The sequence below is a fragment of the Sapajus apella genome, unplaced genomic scaffold (genome assembly GCF_009761245.1).
Source record: "Sapajus apella isolate SASKATOON/1434 unplaced genomic scaffold, GSC_monkey_1.0 scaffold161, whole genome shotgun sequence".
Lineage (NCBI taxonomy): Eukaryota > Metazoa > Chordata > Mammalia > Primates > Cebidae > Sapajus > Sapajus apella.
Genome location: NW_022437101.1, coordinates 1,283,897 through 1,304,410, shown reverse-complemented (window position 1 = coordinate 1,304,410; position 20,514 = coordinate 1,283,897). Strand labels below are relative to the sequence as shown.

At 48.4% G+C, this 20,514-nt stretch overlaps 1 protein-coding gene across 7 annotated transcripts in view; it reads right to left on the bottom strand.

Annotated features, from left to right (window-relative positions):
- The window catches only part of WDFY4 (WDFY family member 4), a 310,404-nt gene that overhangs the window by 83,518 nt on the left and 206,372 nt on the right, over nucleotides 1-20,514 (bottom strand). For all 7 annotated transcript variants that reach the window (XM_032266899.1, XM_032266904.1, XM_032266901.1 and 4 more), the window contains 2 exons: nucleotides 7,926-8,074; nucleotides 1,978-2,098 (listed from right to left, as the gene is read on the bottom strand). In XM_032266899.1, coding sequence (XP_032122790.1) covers nucleotides 1,978-2,098; nucleotides 7,926-8,074 — 270 coding nt within the window. The remainder of the gene's footprint in view (nucleotides 1-1,977; nucleotides 2,099-7,925; nucleotides 8,075-20,514) is intronic.

Sequence of the window (20,514 nt, the reverse complement as noted above, 5' to 3'; positions counted from 1 at the left end):
GGAGAGCCAAGCTCTGCCCTTCTCCTGGGAGAATCCAGAGATGGACAAATGATGGCCTTGCTCATAAAGCTCTCCCCTTGGCTTCCACCACTTCAGGTGAACCAATCCTCTGGAAACAATCACCATGTACTAGGGGAAAAAACCCACTGACTGATACTTATAACTTATAGAGTACTGTATAACATTTAAGGTAGACATATAATCACAACAAATAATTTTGAGTACCGACTTTGTACCTAAAATTATACTCAAGGCTGTATGCATAATAGTGGGAAAGGAAGGATGTAACCTCCTGCTCATTGGAGGGAAAGGAAACCAGAGAGGTGCCCACAGGAGCTAACGTGGCAGAGCTGAGGTGGAGGCAAAGCCCAGACCCAGCAGCACTGAACCATCAGGGCAGGGCTGCTGCTTCCACTCTGCCCTTCCAGCTTCCTCACCCTGCAAGGGTGCTCAGGAAGCTCAGACAAAAAGAACCGTGTTGCAGGGAAAAGCAGCAGAGGAAGGAAGAGTGCTCATGAGAGGGCTGAGCAAGCTGCTGGCAAACCTTTGACAGCATGGCAGCTGGGACCTTTCAGAAATCCACTCCTCCCCCTTAAAGACCCCCCTGAGCTTCAGTTTCTTTTTCTTTTTCCTTTTTTTTTTTTTTTTTTTTTTTGAGATAGAGTCTCTCTGTTGCCCAGGCTGGAGTGGAGTGGCATAATGTCAGGTTACCATAACCTGCACTTCCAGGTTCAAGCAGCTTTCCTGCCTCAGCCTCCCGAGTAGCTGGGACTACAGGCATGCACCACCATGCCCGGCTAATGTTTGTATTTTTTTGTTTTAGTAAAGACAGTGTTTCACTATGTTGGCCAGGCTGATGTCGAACTCCTGACCCTGTGATCTGCCCCTCAGCCTCCCAAAGTGCTGGGATTACAGGCATGAGCCACCACACCCAGTGCTCGTGCTTTGGTTTCAGAGAATGATAATGAGACCTCTTGCAGGAAGGGTCACTGGATGAATCAATGACGTACCTACAGAAAATAGATTTACAAATGAAGACATCTAGTTCATCTAGGCTACGCACTGCTCCCTTGCTGGTCTTTGGAACTAACGGTGACCCTTCAGAGAGGGTGGAAAGGGATCCTGCCCCTCCTGTCACATGGTCCCTTAGATCCTCTTTTCTGCCAGCTATCCTGGAGGCCCAGGGGATGGGGATGCAGCTTTGCTATTGCTGAGCTTGGGATGATGAAGGCAAGGTGTGTTTGAGGTCGCTGGAGGCCCCTCAAGTTTACCCTGCTCCCTTTGCTGCTCAGGTGATGTTTCTAGAAAGTGTGATCTATATGTAAGGTGAGATGAGAAGCAGGAGGTTATGACCAGCCATGGCTGAGCTCCTCCTCTGAAAGCAGCCACCATCTCTGTTGCATGCCTGGCTAAGCCCTTGAAGGCAGTGGGTGAGACACTAAAAAACCCTGGTTGAAAGTGGCAGCTGGGAGATCCCTAAACCACTTAGCCCCATAAACAGGGCCGAGCAGGAGCTTGGCGATAAGTGAGCACCTTGGGGAGATGGGGAGAGTATGTCACAAGGGAGGTCTCGCACCTGTGGGCAGGGCAAGGCAGAGGGCACTCCACTCCCAGTCATCAACTCTACTGGGAGGCAATGCATCTGCCCTGCCCTGTATTCTTAAATCTCCAAGGCAGCTCTGGGCTATGTCAAGATCAAAACAGTGAAGCAGCTGAATCCTACAAGACACAGTGAAAGGCCCAACAGCGAATGGCAGGGACTAGGGACTGGAGAGAGTGGGCAGAAGTCAGAACTCCCACCTGGGACCAGGGCCAACATAAGCCCAGGGAACTCCCGGATGTCTCCTGAAGGGCACTGGGCTGTGCACAGGCACAAAGATGAGTCACAGAGTCGTGTCTCTGGATGGCTTCTGGATCACCTGTCCCATGACCCTGCCTCTCGCCGGCCCCAGGAGGGCCAGTATGCAGTGTGCTTACCTGCAGGAGGAAGCGAGCCTGTCGTAGCTCCCGCACATCAGCATAACCATGGCGCTGGCATGAGTAATGGTCAGAGGACCTGTCTTTGCTGCACAGGTTGAAAATGAATGGATCGCTGATGCTGAAAAGGAAACAGCCATGCAGGGCACATGTTCAGACATCAGAGTGAGGACACGTGCAGGCTTCTTCCTCTTCCTGCCCTCCACCAGCCCCACCCACATTTCCAAGGACACATCAGAGGGATGCGGTGGTCACTGCCAATCAGTGTGCTAGTCCCGCTCATCTGAGAAATCCTTGCTGAGTGCTTGTCCATGTCAGCTCTGGCAACAGTTGCTGACACATGAAAGCTGCCCTGCCCTGGAAGAACAGGGTAGGGTGTCCCAGGGGACAGCAAGATGATAGCACAGTTTTCAGGACGACACTGACGAAAGGTAGGGGAGTGGGAGTGAGAAGGCCCCTGGCCAAAAGTAGGGGGCAGCAGGGAGGGCTTCATGGGTCCTGTGCATGACCGTAAACCACACACAGGAGCCTTGGTGGATTCCTGTGGCCTCCCTTCACTGGCTTCCCCGAGCCTGTGCCAGCTACCTCTGCCCAGGAATGACAGTCTCAGCCCCAGGATGTCTGCCCTGTCACACACCTTAGTTCCTCTGCCCAAGTGTTCTTGTTTTGTATTGAACGAACTCTTTCCCTGGCAGGGCTGAGAGGCTGGACGAGGTAACTGAGTGAGATGTGGCCCGTGGCTGCCACAGGGACTGGCAGGACTCAGAGCCTTCCTGGCAGGACTGGGTCTACAGAGCACTTAGCAAGGAGGTTGGAAGGAAGCCAGGTGACCATGAGACTGAGTGCAAACCAGAGTTAGGAGGGGTCATGCGCCACAGGGAGAAGGAGGGAGGGGAGCAGAAGAAGGCAGAGAGGCCACTGGCGAGCCATGAGGGCAGTGCCTGGAGTGCATCTGCATAGCGCTTGCATCCTGAGAGGCCGCCCATCCTGTCTTGGGCCTTGGGAGCCTTTGGGATGAGTTCTCCTCTCCAGAGGTGAGTGAGGCTCTCACTGACACTGCAGAGTGATGTCTGATGTTAAACCATGGAGCTCCTTAGGACCCTTGCCCACCTTCCCCACATATTTGGCAGCCCTGAGAGCTTCTGGCTCTCAGCTGAGCTGCCCCTAAACATCTCTGACTCCCAGTGGGGCCACAGTGGTAATTCTTCCTACCCTTGGCTTAGGTCAAACCACATCCCAGGTCAAGGTGCTGGTGGGGATGACATAGCCACCAGCATCCCTGCTAGCAGGAACCACAGCAAATATCTTTTGCACCTTGGTTGCATGTCTGACTGGTCTCTCTCTCCTGCAGACCATACAAAGGCACCGGCCTGAGTTGCTTGGTATACCCAGCCCAGGACAAAGAGGTGCACTAAATTCTGAGGCAATTGCTCAATCACACAGCAGAAACAACTTCCTGAAAGCCAGAGCTCATTCAGTTTGCAAAACCCAGGCTGGAGACAGAAAGTGTAAGGGGTGCATCTTAAAATTCCCAGGCCAGGCCTTGAGTGGTAAGAAGAAATCTTGGAGAGCTGCTAAGGGACCCACTCAAAAGGCAGAGAAGGGACCCACATGTGACGTGGGTCCCACCTCCCAGGCGCCTGTAGGAAGAGAGGCATGCCTCCAGTAGGCATCAGGCAGTCCCAAGATGAGGAGAATTAAGAGGGGTGTGCAGGAGGCTTTCCCTGAAAGATCTCAGAGTGACCCCTCCTCCTAGAGAAGCAGAAGACAGGAGGAGAAAGGGAAGATAATAAATTTGTCCAAATATTTATTTCCAAAGAGAACAATTTGTACACTGGAAATAGCTGAAATGCCTTGAGCTAATCACATGAAACTCTTTACCATCTGGACACATGGGAACATGAGAAATACAGCTGATTTCAGTTATAGACAGTTACATTTCTGGACATCTGGGGCACACAGTCATCTTAAATTGTGTATACAACCACAACCATTTTGATAAAATGCCAGGATTGAGAAACGAAGGCCTCCCAAGCATGCCAGCCCTCAAGAAGCCTGTGGGCCAACCACAGGCCCAGAGAGCCAAGGGCTGCAAGGGCCCCTGCCCCAAGGTGGTCCTGCCAGCCCCAGCTCTAGGTGGCAGGGAGTGGGTGAGGAAATTGTTTCAGCTCCTCCCATTCCAGCTCCCAGTGTGGTCCCCATGGCCCAGCCGACAATGCAGACCATGGAGCCTCCATGTTCCACTTCTTGGGGAAGTCCAGAGAGGCCAAGCAGTCACAGAGGCCCAGAAGGAATTCTCTAGTCTACAGTCAGTGGCAGTCCAGCATGTACAGCACTAAGAGCTTGGACTTGTGCTGGGCAGCAGGGAAGGCTGTCCAAGTGAGACACAGCCTGAACCCCTTGCTTAGGCCCCTGAACAGCTGGACTTCGAGCCTGTAGATTCAGGCTCTCTGCAGGCCCTTCCCAGAAGAATCCTCCCAGGCCCTCTCTTCTAAGCCACGTCATTATAGGATAGATCAAACACAAAACACAGCTTTGGTTCTGGATGCTTCTGCCAGGATGCTTTAATAAAAACCTGCTGCTGGCTGAGGTTATTTGTCCATTATTAATGCCCCATCCAGATCTCAGCTGAGCTGCCCCTACACATCTCTGACTCCCAGCAAGGCCATAGAGACAATTCTTCTTCCTACCTTTGGCTTAGATCTAGCAGTATTCCAGGTCAAGGTACTGATGAGGATGATAAAGTCACTCCTCTGTGCTCCCACCGTCCCATGCTTGTGGGAACCACAGCAAATATTCTCCATACCTTAGCTGTGTGATTGGCTGGTCTCTCTCCCTTGCAGACCCTTCAAAGACACAGGCTTTACCCATGGCTCTCTGTCCTCTGTATCTTCCCCTGAGCTCGGGGCATGTTTGCTGAGTGACTGTCATGCTCTCTGGCCTGCCACACATTTCTCTATTTATTGTTTAATTGGATTCTCATAAGGAACCCTTATACTGAGCATGACTTATTTTTATTCTTATATCGTAAGTGAAGAAACTGCATTCCAGAGAGGTGAGGCTTTTCCAAGGTCATGTGGTCCGTAAGAGGGGAACTTGGAGTCAGACTCAAGTCCTCCGACTCTAGTACCCAAGCTCTTTCAACAGTGCCTTTTTTCCCTGGAGGCAGACAAGCTCCCTAGCTTTTATGGAGCTCTCCCACTGGCTCCCTGCTTTCAGTTTGCTCTGTGCTGACTGTTTCTGCAACTCAGGACTCTGAAACACAGACGACACATGGAAGAACGCTCTGGAAAATGGTACAAAGCTTTTAGGAGAAAAGATATGTCGAAATCCCAGTACCTCACATTGTGATTGTATTTGAAAACAGGATACTTACAGAGGTAATCAAGTTAAAATGAAGCCATTAGGGTGGGCCCAAATTCAACCTGACTGGTGTCCTTATAAAAAGGGAAAATTTGGACATGGAGACAGACACACAGAGGGGAGATGATGTGAAGACACAGGGACAGATGGCCACGTGCGTGAACCAATGCATCTCCAAGCCAAGGGAGGCAAAGGATGCTCTGCGAACACCTGAAGCTGAGAGAGGCAAGGAAGCGTGTCTCCCTAGAGCAGTCAGGGGAAGCGTGATCTTGCCTTGGTTTCATGCTGCCAGTCTCTAAGACTATGAAAAAACACACTTCTGTTTTTTTTTAAAGCCACCCAGTTTTTGACTGCCCTAGCAAATGAATACAGCCACCCTAATCAGCTAAGAAAGGGACCTACTACAAGCAAAAGCTAACCTTCTCAGAAGGCTGTTAGTTTCTGAGGAAATTTCCAAAGTCCAAAGTCCAATCACTGTCGAGAAGTCTGCAGTGTTCTTGAGTCTGATTTAGGATATTTTTATTGTACATCGGAGAGGTTCTTTCAAGGTCTAACGCGCAACTGACTCAATTTCATAGCAGTCTTTTAGAGAAACATTTCAGGTTTGACTTAGCTTTATTTTTAACAAGCTTATTCATGTATCTTCTTTAATCTTCATGGTCAAAATAAGACTTAATCCCCATTGATCTGGCATGATCTAATAGTCTCTCAGAACTGCATCTCCAGGAGTGCCAGCAGTTTCCTAGGGCAGTAGACAAGACCCCAGAGAGAAAGCACTGTCTGAGTAACAAATGTTTCTTTGAGGTATGGTGATTATAATTACCTGGGCACTTCCCCAGTGCAATTCCAGGGTAGTAATTTCTTCTCACTCTACTCCTGCTTGCGTTCTAGAAAAGTCCATTTTTCAGACCTTAGAAGCCTCCCTTGTTTGTCCTTGCCAATCAAGTGAGTACATAAAACCTGACCACTGGGGTTCTATTAAAAGTGCAGCTATAGTGAATTTGATCAAGATTAGATGTACCTCATAAACACAATTTACCTAATCAATAAGATCTTATCTAACACTAAGTCAATCTAAACCAGAGGTGAAGAGTGTAGCAGTGGATTATGCGAGTCATCATAGGGGCACGCTGTGCATACAGATAGAGCAGAAAGCTTTCATCAGCTCTTAGAGAGGCACGGCTGCAGGCCCATTGTCCATATTGATCAGTATCAATAAAACATGAGCAGTAAGATGGGATGAGCATGCCAAGTATTAATTATGCTTCTCCTGCCTTGGAGAAGCACAGAAGGCACAACAATCGGTGAACGTTTGGTATGAATAAAAGATCAAAATTAGCAGTGAGAAAAATGCCAAGTTTAAAGTATTCTGATTTAAATCACCCAAGGTGGGCTGACATCTACTCTTCCACACTCCCCCAACTCTTGCTTGCTGACATAGGCTGGAAGTGATAGGACGACTGGAAGTTAAGGTTCTTGGTTACTGGCAGATAAGACTCGGACTCCTCTGTCAGTAGTCTAAAACAGTGACTCTCAAAGTGTGGTCCCGGACCAGCGACAGAATCAGCAGCAGTGAGAAACTTACTAAGCCTAAGGCCCTGCCCCAGACCTACTGAATTAGAAACTAGGGTGGGGCAAGACCCAGGGGTCTGTGTGCTAACGAGCCCTCCAGGCGATGCTGGTGTCAGTTAGTTTGAGAGCCACTGGACTAAGAGGTCTCTTGTCATTATCTGAACCTGGGTCAACTGGAAAAGCAAGGCCTATCTGCATGAAGAAATCTGCATCCAACTATCTTCAAAGGCAATGACCAAGTGAAAGTATATACTTGACAGCTGTACTTTTGGCAAAAGTTTAGTCAATTTGATTTTGAATGGCCTTGCTTCATAAACACAGAATTGCACAATAATGGCTGACTGCACCCGAATAGACCAATTGCACTTGATCCTAAAGAACGCGGCATTTCCTGCCAAAGTCCTCTGGTATTTGTTGGTGCAAAAATGACTTCAAATTTCTTCCCAAGTCTCACCCATTCTGCAAGATCCAGATCTTGGTCACTTCCTCAGGTCGCTCTTCCCCACCGCCCCAGTCCCAGGCCATCCCTCCAAGCCTGAAGCCTGCAGAGCCCTCTCATAACACAGATTTTGTCCCATGATCATAGTGTGTGGCCAACAGTTTCCAAAAGAACCTGTGCATGCTTCCAATTGCAATACATCCCTCAGAAGAGAGGGGCGGTGCCTGTTGTCTTACACAGAATGAGCAACCAACATGTTGTTGAGTGAGTAAGTTGATGGCGACTGAATTCGGCCACGCAAATAACCTAAGGACTGATCTCTGAGTCCTGACATTCCACATCAGGAGAGACGCGAGGAGCTGCCACATTGGTACACAGTCCCAACCGCAGCTTGGGGGAACCGTGGCTATGGATGGCCTATGCCAGTAGGTTCTTCTGTTTTATCTCATGGCTCAGTTTCAGGCCCAAACCCAAGCCCACTGTAAGAACAAGGTGACAAGGGAAAGAGTGAGGGCGGCTGGTAAGGATGAACAGGGCTCAGGGAAGAATCTGCTGGAAGAAGTGGGTAACTCACTTGGATAAGCAGTGACGGGTACAGTAGACATCACCCGTGGGAGACAGTGTGAAGTTCTCGCAGATGTAGAAGTGTTGATGTCCAAAGAGCAGGACCCCTTCCGACACCAGGTGTCCCTGAACAGTCACCAGGGAGAACTTCTGTGTCACCTGGAAGGAGAGAGTGCCAAAATCAGGTGGTACACAGGAAGCATGCCCATGATTCTTGGGGGAAACAGGAGGGTAGTGACCAGTCACCCATGGGGCACTTGGAGGTGAGAGCAGTGCCTTGTATGAATGACAGTTCTGCTGCCCGAGACCTGTACTGCTCTTCACAGCCTGCATGGCACTTCCACACCCCACCTGGGCTGGTGTTTAATCTACCCAAGCTCACCCCTGCTCCCACCAAGGTGTGCGAGTGAGGGCTTACTGCTATATTCAGCATGTCAAAGTCCTTTCTCTCACTTTAAGCCCCTCTGCAACTATAAACATTCCACAGTTAGCAGTGAGGAAAGTTCAACAGGTAGGAGGCATCCCTAGTTACAGAGGAGAAGGAGCTTGTCCATGGTCCAGGGACCAGCTGGTACATGGTTGAGCCAGAACTAGAAGTCAGAAGTGCCCAGAACCACAGGTGCAAGACCTGTACTGCCATCTCTGCAAGGGCCAGGCAACCATGTGCAGAAGATGCACAGTGCTCTGCCCAGATCCTTCCTCTTGGACCGAGGCGTGCATTTCCCCTGCTGCTGGAAATGTTGGACATTCTCCAGAATTGCCTTAGCTGAATACAGCCCCTAGCCTTAGGTCACATCCTCTTCCCAGTGCCAATCTGGTCCCACAAACTGGTCAATGTGGGGTAGGAAGGCTTAGCTCCTCTGACTCAATTCAAGAAAACTCTAGCAACCATCTCAAACCTAGAGCTGCTCTGAAGTCAGCTGAGATCTTTGCTGAGACTGCACTGTGGTTGCACATCTCCATCGGCCCAGCCCTACAATCCTCATTCCCAATCAACTTTATGCATGAAGAATCTGACCTGTGTCAATGTCTGGGCATGACCCAGAGTTCTGGATGTAGTAAGAATCAAGTGGGTTCTTACATAGCAAACGCTAAAGAAACAAGTGAGTGAATCAACAAATTCTAGAACATGAGGGCATAAAGAGACCAAGAATAAGGTCAAGGCCAGCATTTTGTCACAGTAATTTTGTGCTAATTCCAGTTATACAAAAGCAGAACAGATATGTTTGGGAGAAAAAATAAAAGCGGTTCCATGAGATAAAATTCTTACCAAAGATCAGTCACCTACTAAGTGACATAGTCTGGGACTGAAGCGAAGCTCCCTGCTCACCTTTGAAGGCAATGACAAGACCACAGCGGTGACACCTGGAGAGCAGGCCCTGAATACCAGCTCTCCAACTCCTGCACCAAATGGGATTAGTGAAAGCCACAGCCGGGGCCAGAAAGCAAAGGTTCACTGAGGGTTTTGTTCCAAAGTAAGCATTAACCACTATGGCCCAGGGCAAGTCAGGGTTGAGCTGTTTTTCCTAAGTGAGGACTAGCCAAAAGCCTCTGTTTCTGTAACCAAGGCAGACAGGTGGCTTTCTTGGTCTATCATCATCAATCTACTTTGTCAGAGGAGCTGGCCCTCGAGCCACCTTCCAAGCCAGAATCCAAAGTGGACTCATTTCCAATTTCGTTCATTCATCCAGGTGGTCATCTATTTATCTGTTATGTATTCAGCCTCTGCTCCATGGCAGGCCTTGAGGCAGGCTTTGGGGAAAAGGTGGACAATATATACAAAAATCCTACCCTCACGGGGCTTAAAATCCAGTAGCTGGATTTTAACCAACAAACTATTACAACCTGTGATACATGCTAAGAGAGAAAAACCAGAGTGATCTTGACAAAGATAGGGAGAAACTTGGCGAGGGCACTATTCTACCCAGATCCTGAGACTTGAAAGGTGGAAACATGTAAGTTATGGAAAAGCTTGGAGAAGAACAAGGAACAGGGACATCTAGTTAAGGGCTTACAGGCAGGAAGGGTTGATCTGGGGAATATAAAAGTAGTCAGTATGGCTGAGATGAAGTTAGAAAGTAGGAGTACCTCCATCATAGGTGGTCTTAGGCAAGACCATTGGGTTTTATTGTGGTTGCAACAGAGAGCTGTGGAAGAGCTTACTTCTAAAAGATGACACTGACTGCTGGATGGAAAAGGCATTAGAAAGGGCCAAGACTGAAAGGAGGATGCCCAGTCATGTTGCTATTTCAGTGATCTGGGAGAGATGGCAGAATGCAGAGGGAAGGGAGTGGGTATATCTAAACAAGAAGGAGCTGCTACTGGACTAACTGGAAAGCAAAAAGGAGAAAGAGAAAAGGAAAGGGAAAGAAGGAAGGAAGGAAGGAAGGAAGGAAGGAAGGAAGGAAGGAAGGAAGGAAGGAAGGAAGGAAGGGGGGAGGGAGGGAAGGAGGGAGGGAGGGAAGAAGGGTTGGTTGGTTGAGGACAAATGATCAATGTCTACTCTGGGACTTGAGTAACTGTGTGGCATCCCCAGCTTCTCTAGTAGTTTTCCCCAGGGGCAACCACCATTACCACTTTATTGTATATTCTTCCAAAGAGACTGTGTGAATACATTAGCATGTTTATACATATTCCTTTTTTAATATACTTACATATTTATATTCATATACTTAATACTCTGCATCTAGACTTTTAACAATTCATCTTAGATAACTTTCCAAATCATTTATTATAAAGCTGTCTAATTCTTATTAATAGTTGTGGTCTCTTCCCTTCAATGGATGTACTACAATTTATTTGACCAGTCCTCTTTGATTCAGGTCACTTTCAAATGTTTTGACATAACAGGTGATGCTACAATGGCTGTCCTTGCAGGTAAGTCATTTTGAATACACAAGTAAATCTGAAGAATCGATTTTTATAAGCAGAATTGCAGGTCAAGGGTGTGGGCATTTTAAAGTCAGGTAGCCATTGCCAGATTACCCTCCTACAAGGTGACACCAATTTACACTCCCAACAGGACTATTAGGAAAATTATGCCAGGCTGCTTAAACTTTTTTTCCTGTTGTGCCTTTTACAGATGAGACTGAGATACCCCCATCCTCAGGTTCACATGGTGAGATGACGTGGTTCTGCAATGCCAGTCCTGGCCTATGTCTGTCCAAACCCTCTCCTCTCCCCGTGACACCAGGTCCCCACCACAACCTCCATGATGCCTGCGTCAGGGTCTCAGAGCACATGCCTATGATCTGGTGCTTCCTTTTGGGAAGACTTAAGTATCAACCAGAATAAACCAAACCACAAGAAAAATGTCTGGTGAGAGCTGGGTTAATAGCTTAAACATTGATTCTGCTGGAAAAGAAATGGCATTTTAAAAACTAGAAAATGAACCCAAGTGAACTATTACCTGCTATTCCATTTAAATTAGCCCTAGGAGGGCTCCATCCCTAAGTTTACTCATAATTAAGAAATCCCTCATGTCATGATTCATTGATCACTTTAAAGAGCAGAACTTTTGCTTCATAAGTAGAGCTTTTTTAAGATCATCTGAATGATACATTAGCACTCTTGATGGGTAAAATAACAAAGAAAATAGCCACAGCTAGCTCTGTGTATGATGACAAACAGGTTGTCCAGAAATCAACGAAATACTGGAGCTGAAGTTGGAGGGTGTCTTAGTTTATTTTCTGCTGCTATAACAGAATACCCTAGACTGAGTAATTTGTAAAGATAAAAGTTTATTTGGCTCATGGTTCTGGTGGCTGAGAAGTCCAAGAGCATGGCACTGGCATCTGGTGAGGGTCACCCCATGGTGGGAGGGTGGAAGCTGGAAGTGAGCGTGCAAGACAGAGAAATGGGGCTGAACTTAATCCTTTTTATCAGGATCCAATTCCCATAAAAATGAACCAATTCCTGCAATAATGGCATTAAACTATTCATGAGGGTCGCGATTTCATGGCGAAATCACTTCTTAAAGACCCCATCTCTTAATACTGTTACAATGGCAATTAAGTTTCCAACACATGAATTTTGGGGGACATTCAAACCATAGCAGGGAGACAACAGTCTACTGGGACATTCAGTGATAGCTCACACCAGCACATTCTTCTAAAGTCAGGCCTCAGTGGGTGCATCTATAAAGGGCAAGGTCAACTGGATGCTCTCTAAAGTTTTCTCTAGCATCAGTAGTCTGCAACTTAGTGAAATACCCTAATTTTATAGGTGGGAAAACTGAGGTCCAGAGAGGTGACTGAAGGTACCCAGTAACAGAGCTGACAATACATGCATTCCCTTACATTTGTGTATACAGCTAGTGAGTCTGCTGCAAAGAAAGCTTTAGCCATGCTCCCATTTATCATCTGCCCTCTTCCTGCATTATCTGCTTGCCTTGACCTTGTTCTGAATACATTCTGTTGGTACTGGGATATGGAATAAGTATTCTTACTTTTTAGAAAAGCACAGGCTGCTAAGAAAAAGTCAAGTATCAAACAGGGAAAGGCTATATAAATTGCATTCTTTTGTCCATCTATTAACTCTGGCATCTACTTTTTCTTAATTAGACAGAGAATTTAGTCATACTAGTAATCAAAGAAATGTATGTTAAAACAATAAGGAGATGTTATCTATCTAACTGTATCTATTTATCTATCTTTATATAAGTAGGAGATATAGCATCTCTTTATTGTTTTATGTTATACATAAATATAAATATATATAAATTTGGAAAATATGGAAAGGAATGTAATGTATGAATCTTTTTACATAAGTACATCTCAGGTTTAGACAAGGAACAGGGATGCCCCCTACCTGCCTGCATCTGTCACTTCCACAGAGAGTGTGCAGACAGCCACACCTCCCATCTTTCTCTGCAGACTCAGAGGAGAGCAGGTGGAAATGTTAATACCTTTGCTCCTGTTTGGTTGCACCAGTGAAATGTGAAACATTTTATAAGTCCCGAGGACTGCTCAAGGCACAATGCTCACTATAACCTGTTTTCACTAAGGACTGCTCATTGGCAACTGATTAAAATTAGAGCACATATTTAGCCAGGGTATCTCTGAATATTGTAAAACTTGGACTCAAGGATTTTGGGCATTTATTTGAATAGTTAGTATGTGTGAGAATCACATACTAACTGCACAGCTTGATAAAATTCATATTCCCAGGCTACATCCCCAGACGTTTCAATTGAACAGGTGCAGAGTAGGGCAACCTTAGAATGTTCATTTTAATAAGCAATCCAGAAGATTCTGATGCTGGTGATCTGAAGCCCATACACTAAGAAACTGACCCATGGTACCATCTAGACTAAGAAAGAAAAGCTTTCATCTGATGTCAGTATATTGCTCATAATTTACTCATTCATTTGTTCATTCATTTATTTAACAGGTATGTATTAAATGTTTAGCATATGCCCCACACACTGGGAGGCACAAAAGAAAATAAAACATGCCTTCAAGATATTTACAACCTAACAGGATACAGAGAGAGTAGGCTATCAGCTCTCCCAGTACAGTGTGGGAGGGAAAGCACAGGTGCTCTGGAAACACCCAGGAGTGTGTCTCACTCAGGCTGAGATGGAAGTGGGGGCAGCAGTGACACCAGAGAAATGGTTCCTGAGGAGGTGAGGAGTTACGAAGATCAAAAACAGGGAGGAGCATTCCAAGGCACAAAGTCTTGAACCAGCTGGACATTTTGGAGACTATAGGTAGTTCTGTATAATTAAAATATCAGTGGGGTGTGTATATGTGTGTGTGCATGTGCACACGTGTCTCTGTGTGCATATGTGTGCATGCATCTGGTGTGCATGTGTGCATGCACACATGTATGTGTGTGCATGTGTTTGCACATGTGTATCTGTGGATAAGAGAAGTAAGCCCAGGGAGACCACTGGGCCAGTTCTGGAATGGCCTTGTATATGAAGTATGATAACCCGCATCTCAGAAATATTAAGTAAGGATGGCATGTGTTGTTTGCATTTCAGAAAGTCATGGAGATTCAGAAAGGCAGAGAGTTACTGCATAGAAAGGTTAACCCCCTCACTTTCTACAAACAGCCTCAGCTAAAGATGCCTGGAAGGAGCTTGTAGAAGATACCACTCTCTGCAGTCCAGAGAAAAAATCTCTCCCTTTGAGCAGATCATTTCTACCAAGGTCAAACTCATATTTTACATTGAGTTTGTATGAAAAAAAAATCACGTTTCATTTTTCGTGTAATCAAAGAACAATAACAAAAGGAAACCTTCACTTGAGGACTGACTCTGGCCTGGTTCTGGAAGCTGTGCAATGGACATCCCAGCCATGTGGTAACTGACATGGACCTACAATTAACATTTATTAAATCAGGCACTCCTCAAGTCAAATGGAGCTGTTTGTAGAGAAATGCGTTTGTGGTCCTGGGAATCATTAATCAATGACGCAGAGGTGGCACAGAATAATTGAATAATTACCATCTCAGGTATCGCTGGAGGCAACAGAACTTCAATGTTCACACAAAGAAATGAATTAAGCGGCTGCCACCCTAGTGCCGGCACCACCAGCATCCCTTAAGGCTAGGAAGGTGCCTGCAGCTCCAGAGGCTTCTGTCAGAGGCGCACCACCTAGATGCCTGGAAAGCAGTCACGCCCTGGAAAGTCTCCTTTGCCGTGTGTCCAGCAAAGGCCGTATAAGTAAGCACTTCTGCAATGGTAGCAGGGGGAGGGGTGGGGATTCGTAGGTGCATGCACAGTCCTGCCATACCCCTATTGTGGGCATGTTTCACTTAGAAATTTAGAAAAAACACAAGGCCCACAAGGTCTCATGGTGACATCGGAATTGTGGGAAGTCCCGGCTTACAACCAATACTTGCTACAAAATGCCTCAACACAGGCTAATGAATGGTACAAGCCTAGAAAATATGAGAGTAACACACACACACACACCTTGCACAAACTTTTTGTATATTTGCTTGAACATGTTCATGGGTCAACAATCAGTGCACCCATCCTCCTTTCCTTGGCTCAAGTTCCTATCCTTGACACAAAACCATAGTGGTCCAGGGATAAGGCCACAGTGGACCAGGGGCTAAGGCACATGCAGGAGGGCAGGCAGGCACCTGCTTGACATGTTGCATCATAGGCAGAGATGCCATGTTGGTGAGGGACCTGAAGGCCCGCCTGCACCAGCTTTAACCACAACAGCTGTAGAGAAAGCAAATGGGGCCTGGAGCTACAACTCCACGTGCAATAAGGGCAGTCTGCTGAGGGGTAGGTTGCTGGAAAGGTCTGTAACTTGCCCAACACAGTGAGTTGGGAGACAGTCGAGAGGAGGCAAAAACATATGAACTGAGAGTAAGAGAGATCTGAGGTCAAATCGTAGCAATCCAGTGAGTAGCCACTCTGGGCTCTGTTTTTACTATCTTTATAATGGAAATAATAAAGTCTCCCGATACGGTCTAGACGTTTTGTTCCAAATCTCACGGGGCCTTTAGTGTTGGAGGTGTGGCCTAGTGGGAGGTGTTTGAATGATGGGGGCAGATCCCGTGTGAATGTCCAGGTGCTACCTTCACTGTAATGAATGAGTTAGTTCTCTGAGACTTCACCTGAGATCTGGTTATTTGAAAGAGCCTGGCGTCTACTCCCTCTCTTTCTCTAGCTCCCTCTCTTACCACGTGATGTGCTGGCTCCCGTTCACCTTCCACCATGATTGAAAGCTTCCTGAGGCCTCACCAGAAGCAGATGTCAGCACCATGTTTTGTGTACAACCTGCAGAACTGTGAGCCAACTAAAGCTCTTTCAATATAAATTACTCCATCTCAGGTATTCCTTTACAGCAACCAAATGGACTAACACACCTCTCACAGGGCCACAGTGAGGCTGAATGACTGCGTGAAGCTAACACAAAGCAAGGGCTCTGACATCTAGCTGTTCACATTTTGCTAATAATAATAATAGCAACAAGCAAACAGCAGAATGAGGCTCTCAATCCAGTCTATGCACTTTGCTGTGCCAAGCTGCCCTCCTGGGCACAAATGATGGACTTCTGCCTCCCTGGTGGTGGTGGTGTGGCAGCCTGCTCCAGTCCAATCAAGCCCCTCCCCAACCCAGAGCAGGCTCCTCCATGAGCCAGGTGCCCCCAGGGCATGCCCTCCCTCAAGCTGGGTCCTGAGGCACCTGAGCAGACCCAGGTCTGTGTGCAGGCTGGTTCCCCTGGAGGACCTCCTGACTCATGCAGCCCCATCAGGCCAAGCTCACCAGGTCTGCAGGTTCTTCCAAAGCACACACCCTGTGTGTCAGGGAAGGAAGGGATGCGAAGGAACCCAAGTCTCTCTGTACCTTCAGAGGAATCATAGGCAGGCTCAGAAATCATCAATCAGGCAATAAGAGACGGCTGGGGCAGGCCCAGGGGATGGAGCCACCAGCTATGCCCTGGGGTGGGAGTGTGCTGGGAAGGAGCACACCAGGACAGGTTCACCCAGGAGGCCCAGAGGCTGGGAGCCATGAGCGAGTGGGCGTGGGGCTACATGAACCTGGGTGGAGGAGGTATGAGGAGGAGGGGGAGTGCCAGGCCACAGAGAGGTCCCAAACGTCCCGCCAGCCAGCCAGAGTCCTGCTCCTTCAGTCTAGAGCAGAAGGACATTCCTCTCGTTCAAGGATTTTCTGATTCATGTGAGTTCCTGGGGTCTGCTTTCTTATGTTCTTCCCTGCCTGTGCTTTCTGTTTAGGGACCTTCTCGATTTCACTGCACATCAGTCCAGGCCTCAGCTTCATCCTAGAAACTTCCCTCTTTCTCCCAAAACCTTGCATTTGGTATGAGTGTTGGCACTCTGCAGAAACTCCATTCCAGCTGATCAGGCTCTTCATGGGCTCCACTCTGACCCTCTGTCTCATCCTTCACCATCTCAGCAGGACAAGCAGACCCATGGAGACCTCCAGAGTTTCCCATCTAGCCAAACACTCCCTGCAGCCTTTCCCCAAGACATGTGGCTTCTTGCCTCACAGGAGTCTCATTCTCAACAGGATCCTTCATCCTTCACTTTACAAGGTCATGCCTTAGGTACCAGTGTTCTTCCAAGGTCCCTTCTTACTTCCAGGAGAGTGAGAACAAATCCTTTGGGACAATGAAAAGACCAGCGACAGCCACAGCAATAATAGCAGACACCGGTGGCTGAGAGCTGCCTCTTCACAGGGCACGGTGTCAGACAGAGACACAGCCCCACATGGATCTCTGCCACAAACTAGTGAGACCAGGAGTAGATCCCCATTCTAAAGATGACGGAAAGGAGGCTGGGAATGGTTCTCTTACTCACCCAGTCGCTAGGCCTGTAAGTGCGGGCAAGAGAATTAGAAATGGGCAGGGTTTGTACCCTGACCCTGCCTGTAGCCTCCACTCTCCCCTCACCAGGGACCGTGCCCTGCCCCAACGTCCCCGGGCCTGCATCTCCAGGAGAAGGCGTGCCTGGTGGTTTGTCTTCACTGGCCCTGCGGAAACTCAGCTTGGGTCCAGCCTTTCTCACAATTCCCCATGAAGCCAGGGGCAGCAAGCAGAGCCCCATAAAGTGCATAGAGACAACTAAGGCAACGACAGATGCCCAGATAATGGCAAGGATCACCCTGTCCAGTCCTCCTCTGGGCCGGGAGCTGACACTCACGCAGGGTCCCTGGCTGGCCCCTCCCTCCTGCAGGTACTGGCCACCTGGCACTAAGTGGAAGCAGGGCAGCTCCCACTGTCTTCCCTCCCATCGCCCGCTGGGTTTCGCATGCTCCTGTCTGCACATCCTGGGGATCCCCAATGCAACAGCAAACTGTGTGCGGCGTTTCTGACAGCTTCCCACTGAGCCACAGGAGGGCCGAGGAAGACTGAAGCTTAAACAAAAGGCAGGGAGGAGCGGATGGGAAAAGAGCCCCTTTCTGGTTTTGTCCTGCCTCAGAGGCTGGAAAGTCAGTCACCTGGGGGCTTCAGATCCTTCCTGCTCCCCAGCAAGACCCCTGAGGGAAATGTCACCTGGTGGACAGTCAACGAAAGCAAGAAACAAGACTCTCAGGGACAGGACAAGTGTCAAAGGCCTGCAGGCTGTAAGAGGCCGGGCCGGGACTTGCTCAGGACTCTGACCACAAACTCTAGTCCAGCCAGGGTGGGAACTCCCAGCTGGCCTTGGATGCCTGAGGGAGTCAGGCCACCTGCAGAAGCTCTCCTGGGAGGCTAGGGACTCACCCTGGGAGACAGCAACCTGAGTGGTGCCGAAGTGGTAGGCTGTATTCCAGAGAAGTCCCAAGGAAGCTGTCCCATCCAACACCCACACTGCTCTGAAGGGATTTTGCAGATAAAATTAAGGTTACAAATCAGTTGCTCTTAAATCAGGGATGTGATCCTGGGTTATGTGTGAGTTAGTGCCATCTCCTGTGCCCTAGGCAGCAGCAGCAGCAGAGTCAGTCAGAGAGGTGATATGCGGGGAGCGGGAGGCAGAGGGGGCCAGGAGGACCTGAAGGATGAGAAGGATGCCACCTGCTGCAGGAAGTGAAAGGAGGAAGGGCCACAGGGCAAGGGAGTTGGGTACCCCAAGAAATAGATGAACTCCGGCAGCCGGCAGGCAGGGAACAGGAGCTCAGACCTACAGAAACAGGGACTTGGATTCTGCCGGCGCCGGAATGAGCTTGGAAAGGATGCCTTCCCCGAGGCTCCAGAAAGACACATGGCCCTGCGAACACCCTGGCTGCAACCCTGTGAGGCTCTAGCAGAGAATCAACTGAGCCCCGCTGTTCCCAGACTTTCCAGACAATAAATGTGTGTTGCGTTAAAATCGCTACATTTGTGGTAATTTCTTTTGGCAAAAATAGAAAGTGAATATAAAGCACTGCCATGGTTCTCTTACCAAAGCAATGAAAAGAACCAATATGGATACGCCACATAATCAGGAAAGAAGGTCAGCGGAGCTGGGGCATGACATCTGTTCACTGTGGATCCTTCCTGACACAGTGCTCAGCCTTGTCACCATAGACAATGTAGGGGCCTGGCAACAGACCTGGCCTCTGCCCACCGGGCACCAGGAGCACCCTCTCACCCTGACCATGGCAATCAAAAATACCTCCAGACAATGGCCAGGGACCCCTGTGGGGTAAAGTTGCCCCCAGTTGAGAACTGCTGCTCCTCTAAGGGCATAAAGCAAAGAAAAGTTTTTATGGAAAGAAAGCAGTGACGTCTTAGCTGTTTTTTCAATGGACAAGGTATTTACTAAATATCCATCTATCTATATGAGCATATTAATATATTGATATATCCCAACTGTTATGATCTGCTGTTAGTCCTCAGCAACTGGATACTATGAATACACACTTATGCGTACATGTGTGTTATAGATTTTAATATCCATTTATCAAAATTTCACACAGTAGGCATATAATACTTCTATAATCAAAATAAAATGCACATGAACTTAACATGTCATTCATCTGTGTTGACTGACTGACTGCTCCAGGCACGCCTGTGGTCAGGCAACAGGAGTCCCTCCTGTAAGAAGGATTAGTAGTGACAGAGGTATATGGGTGAAGTGCTGATGTCACTCTGTGTGCCAGCAGCAAGGCAGGAGGTGATGCAAGAAGCATCTGGAAGCTTTGGTTATGCAGGTATAAGAAAGACAGCAGTGTTATAGGACCACACCGCTTGAACTATGACCCAAACCTGAAAGCAGGGAAGCAACTCGCTGAAAACTCTGTAGCAGTCATTTGCTCATGCCCTCCCAGGCTCTCTGAGCTTCGGACCTACTCCTGGATGTCCAGGCTCCTCCCTCAGGAGGTAGAAACCAAGGCCTACCTACTCAAGGGTAGGTAGGCCTTGTTTCAGATCCACTCTCATTCATCCTGGGGCCAGACTAGCCTCTAGCTCCCATGCATTCATCTCTGTGTGTCCCCTGTGGCCCCCCAGCCCCAGCCTGCCTGCTCCTCTATGGGTCTTTCCTTCATTTACATCCCTACTGGAAAGCCCGATTCACCCAGAGACCCTGAGGCCCACCACCCTTCAACCACCCAATCCTCAGAAAGGGAAAAGAACTCCGCTTTGATGAGCACCTCTCTTATGCCTGGCTCTGAGCTAGTCCCTGGACTTCCATTTCCCCATTTAAACCTGAGCAAAATTCTATCAGATGGTAGCCAGAACTCCATACTGAAGATGAGAAAACGGAGGCTGACAAAGGTTAGGTGACGTGCCGTTTAATATGCGGCCAAGTTGGGACTAGAACTCAGGCCGGTTCTACTCTAAGACATCTGCTCCATCTTCCAACACATTCTTAGACTTGAGGAAGAGGGGTCCTTCTCTGGGGCCTTGCCAGCCAGGCCAACAGGATACACACACAAAGGGTGGGGCTCCACCAACCCAGCTCCAGGCACCCGGGACCCCAGGTTTGCCTGCCACCTGGTCCCAGCCTGCCTCCTGGGCCTGTGCACTTCATCTCCAGGGCCACCCTTTTGAAGGCTAATGGTGCCACAAGTGTGCTTACCCCTAGGCTTGAGTGGTGGCCAAGGTGAGGCCGAGGCATAGGGACAGTGTGGACATGTGGGTTGGGGTGTCCAAACACATGTGCTCAAGACCCCTCAAGGTGTGGAACCTCTCAGGGTAGTCAGGCCA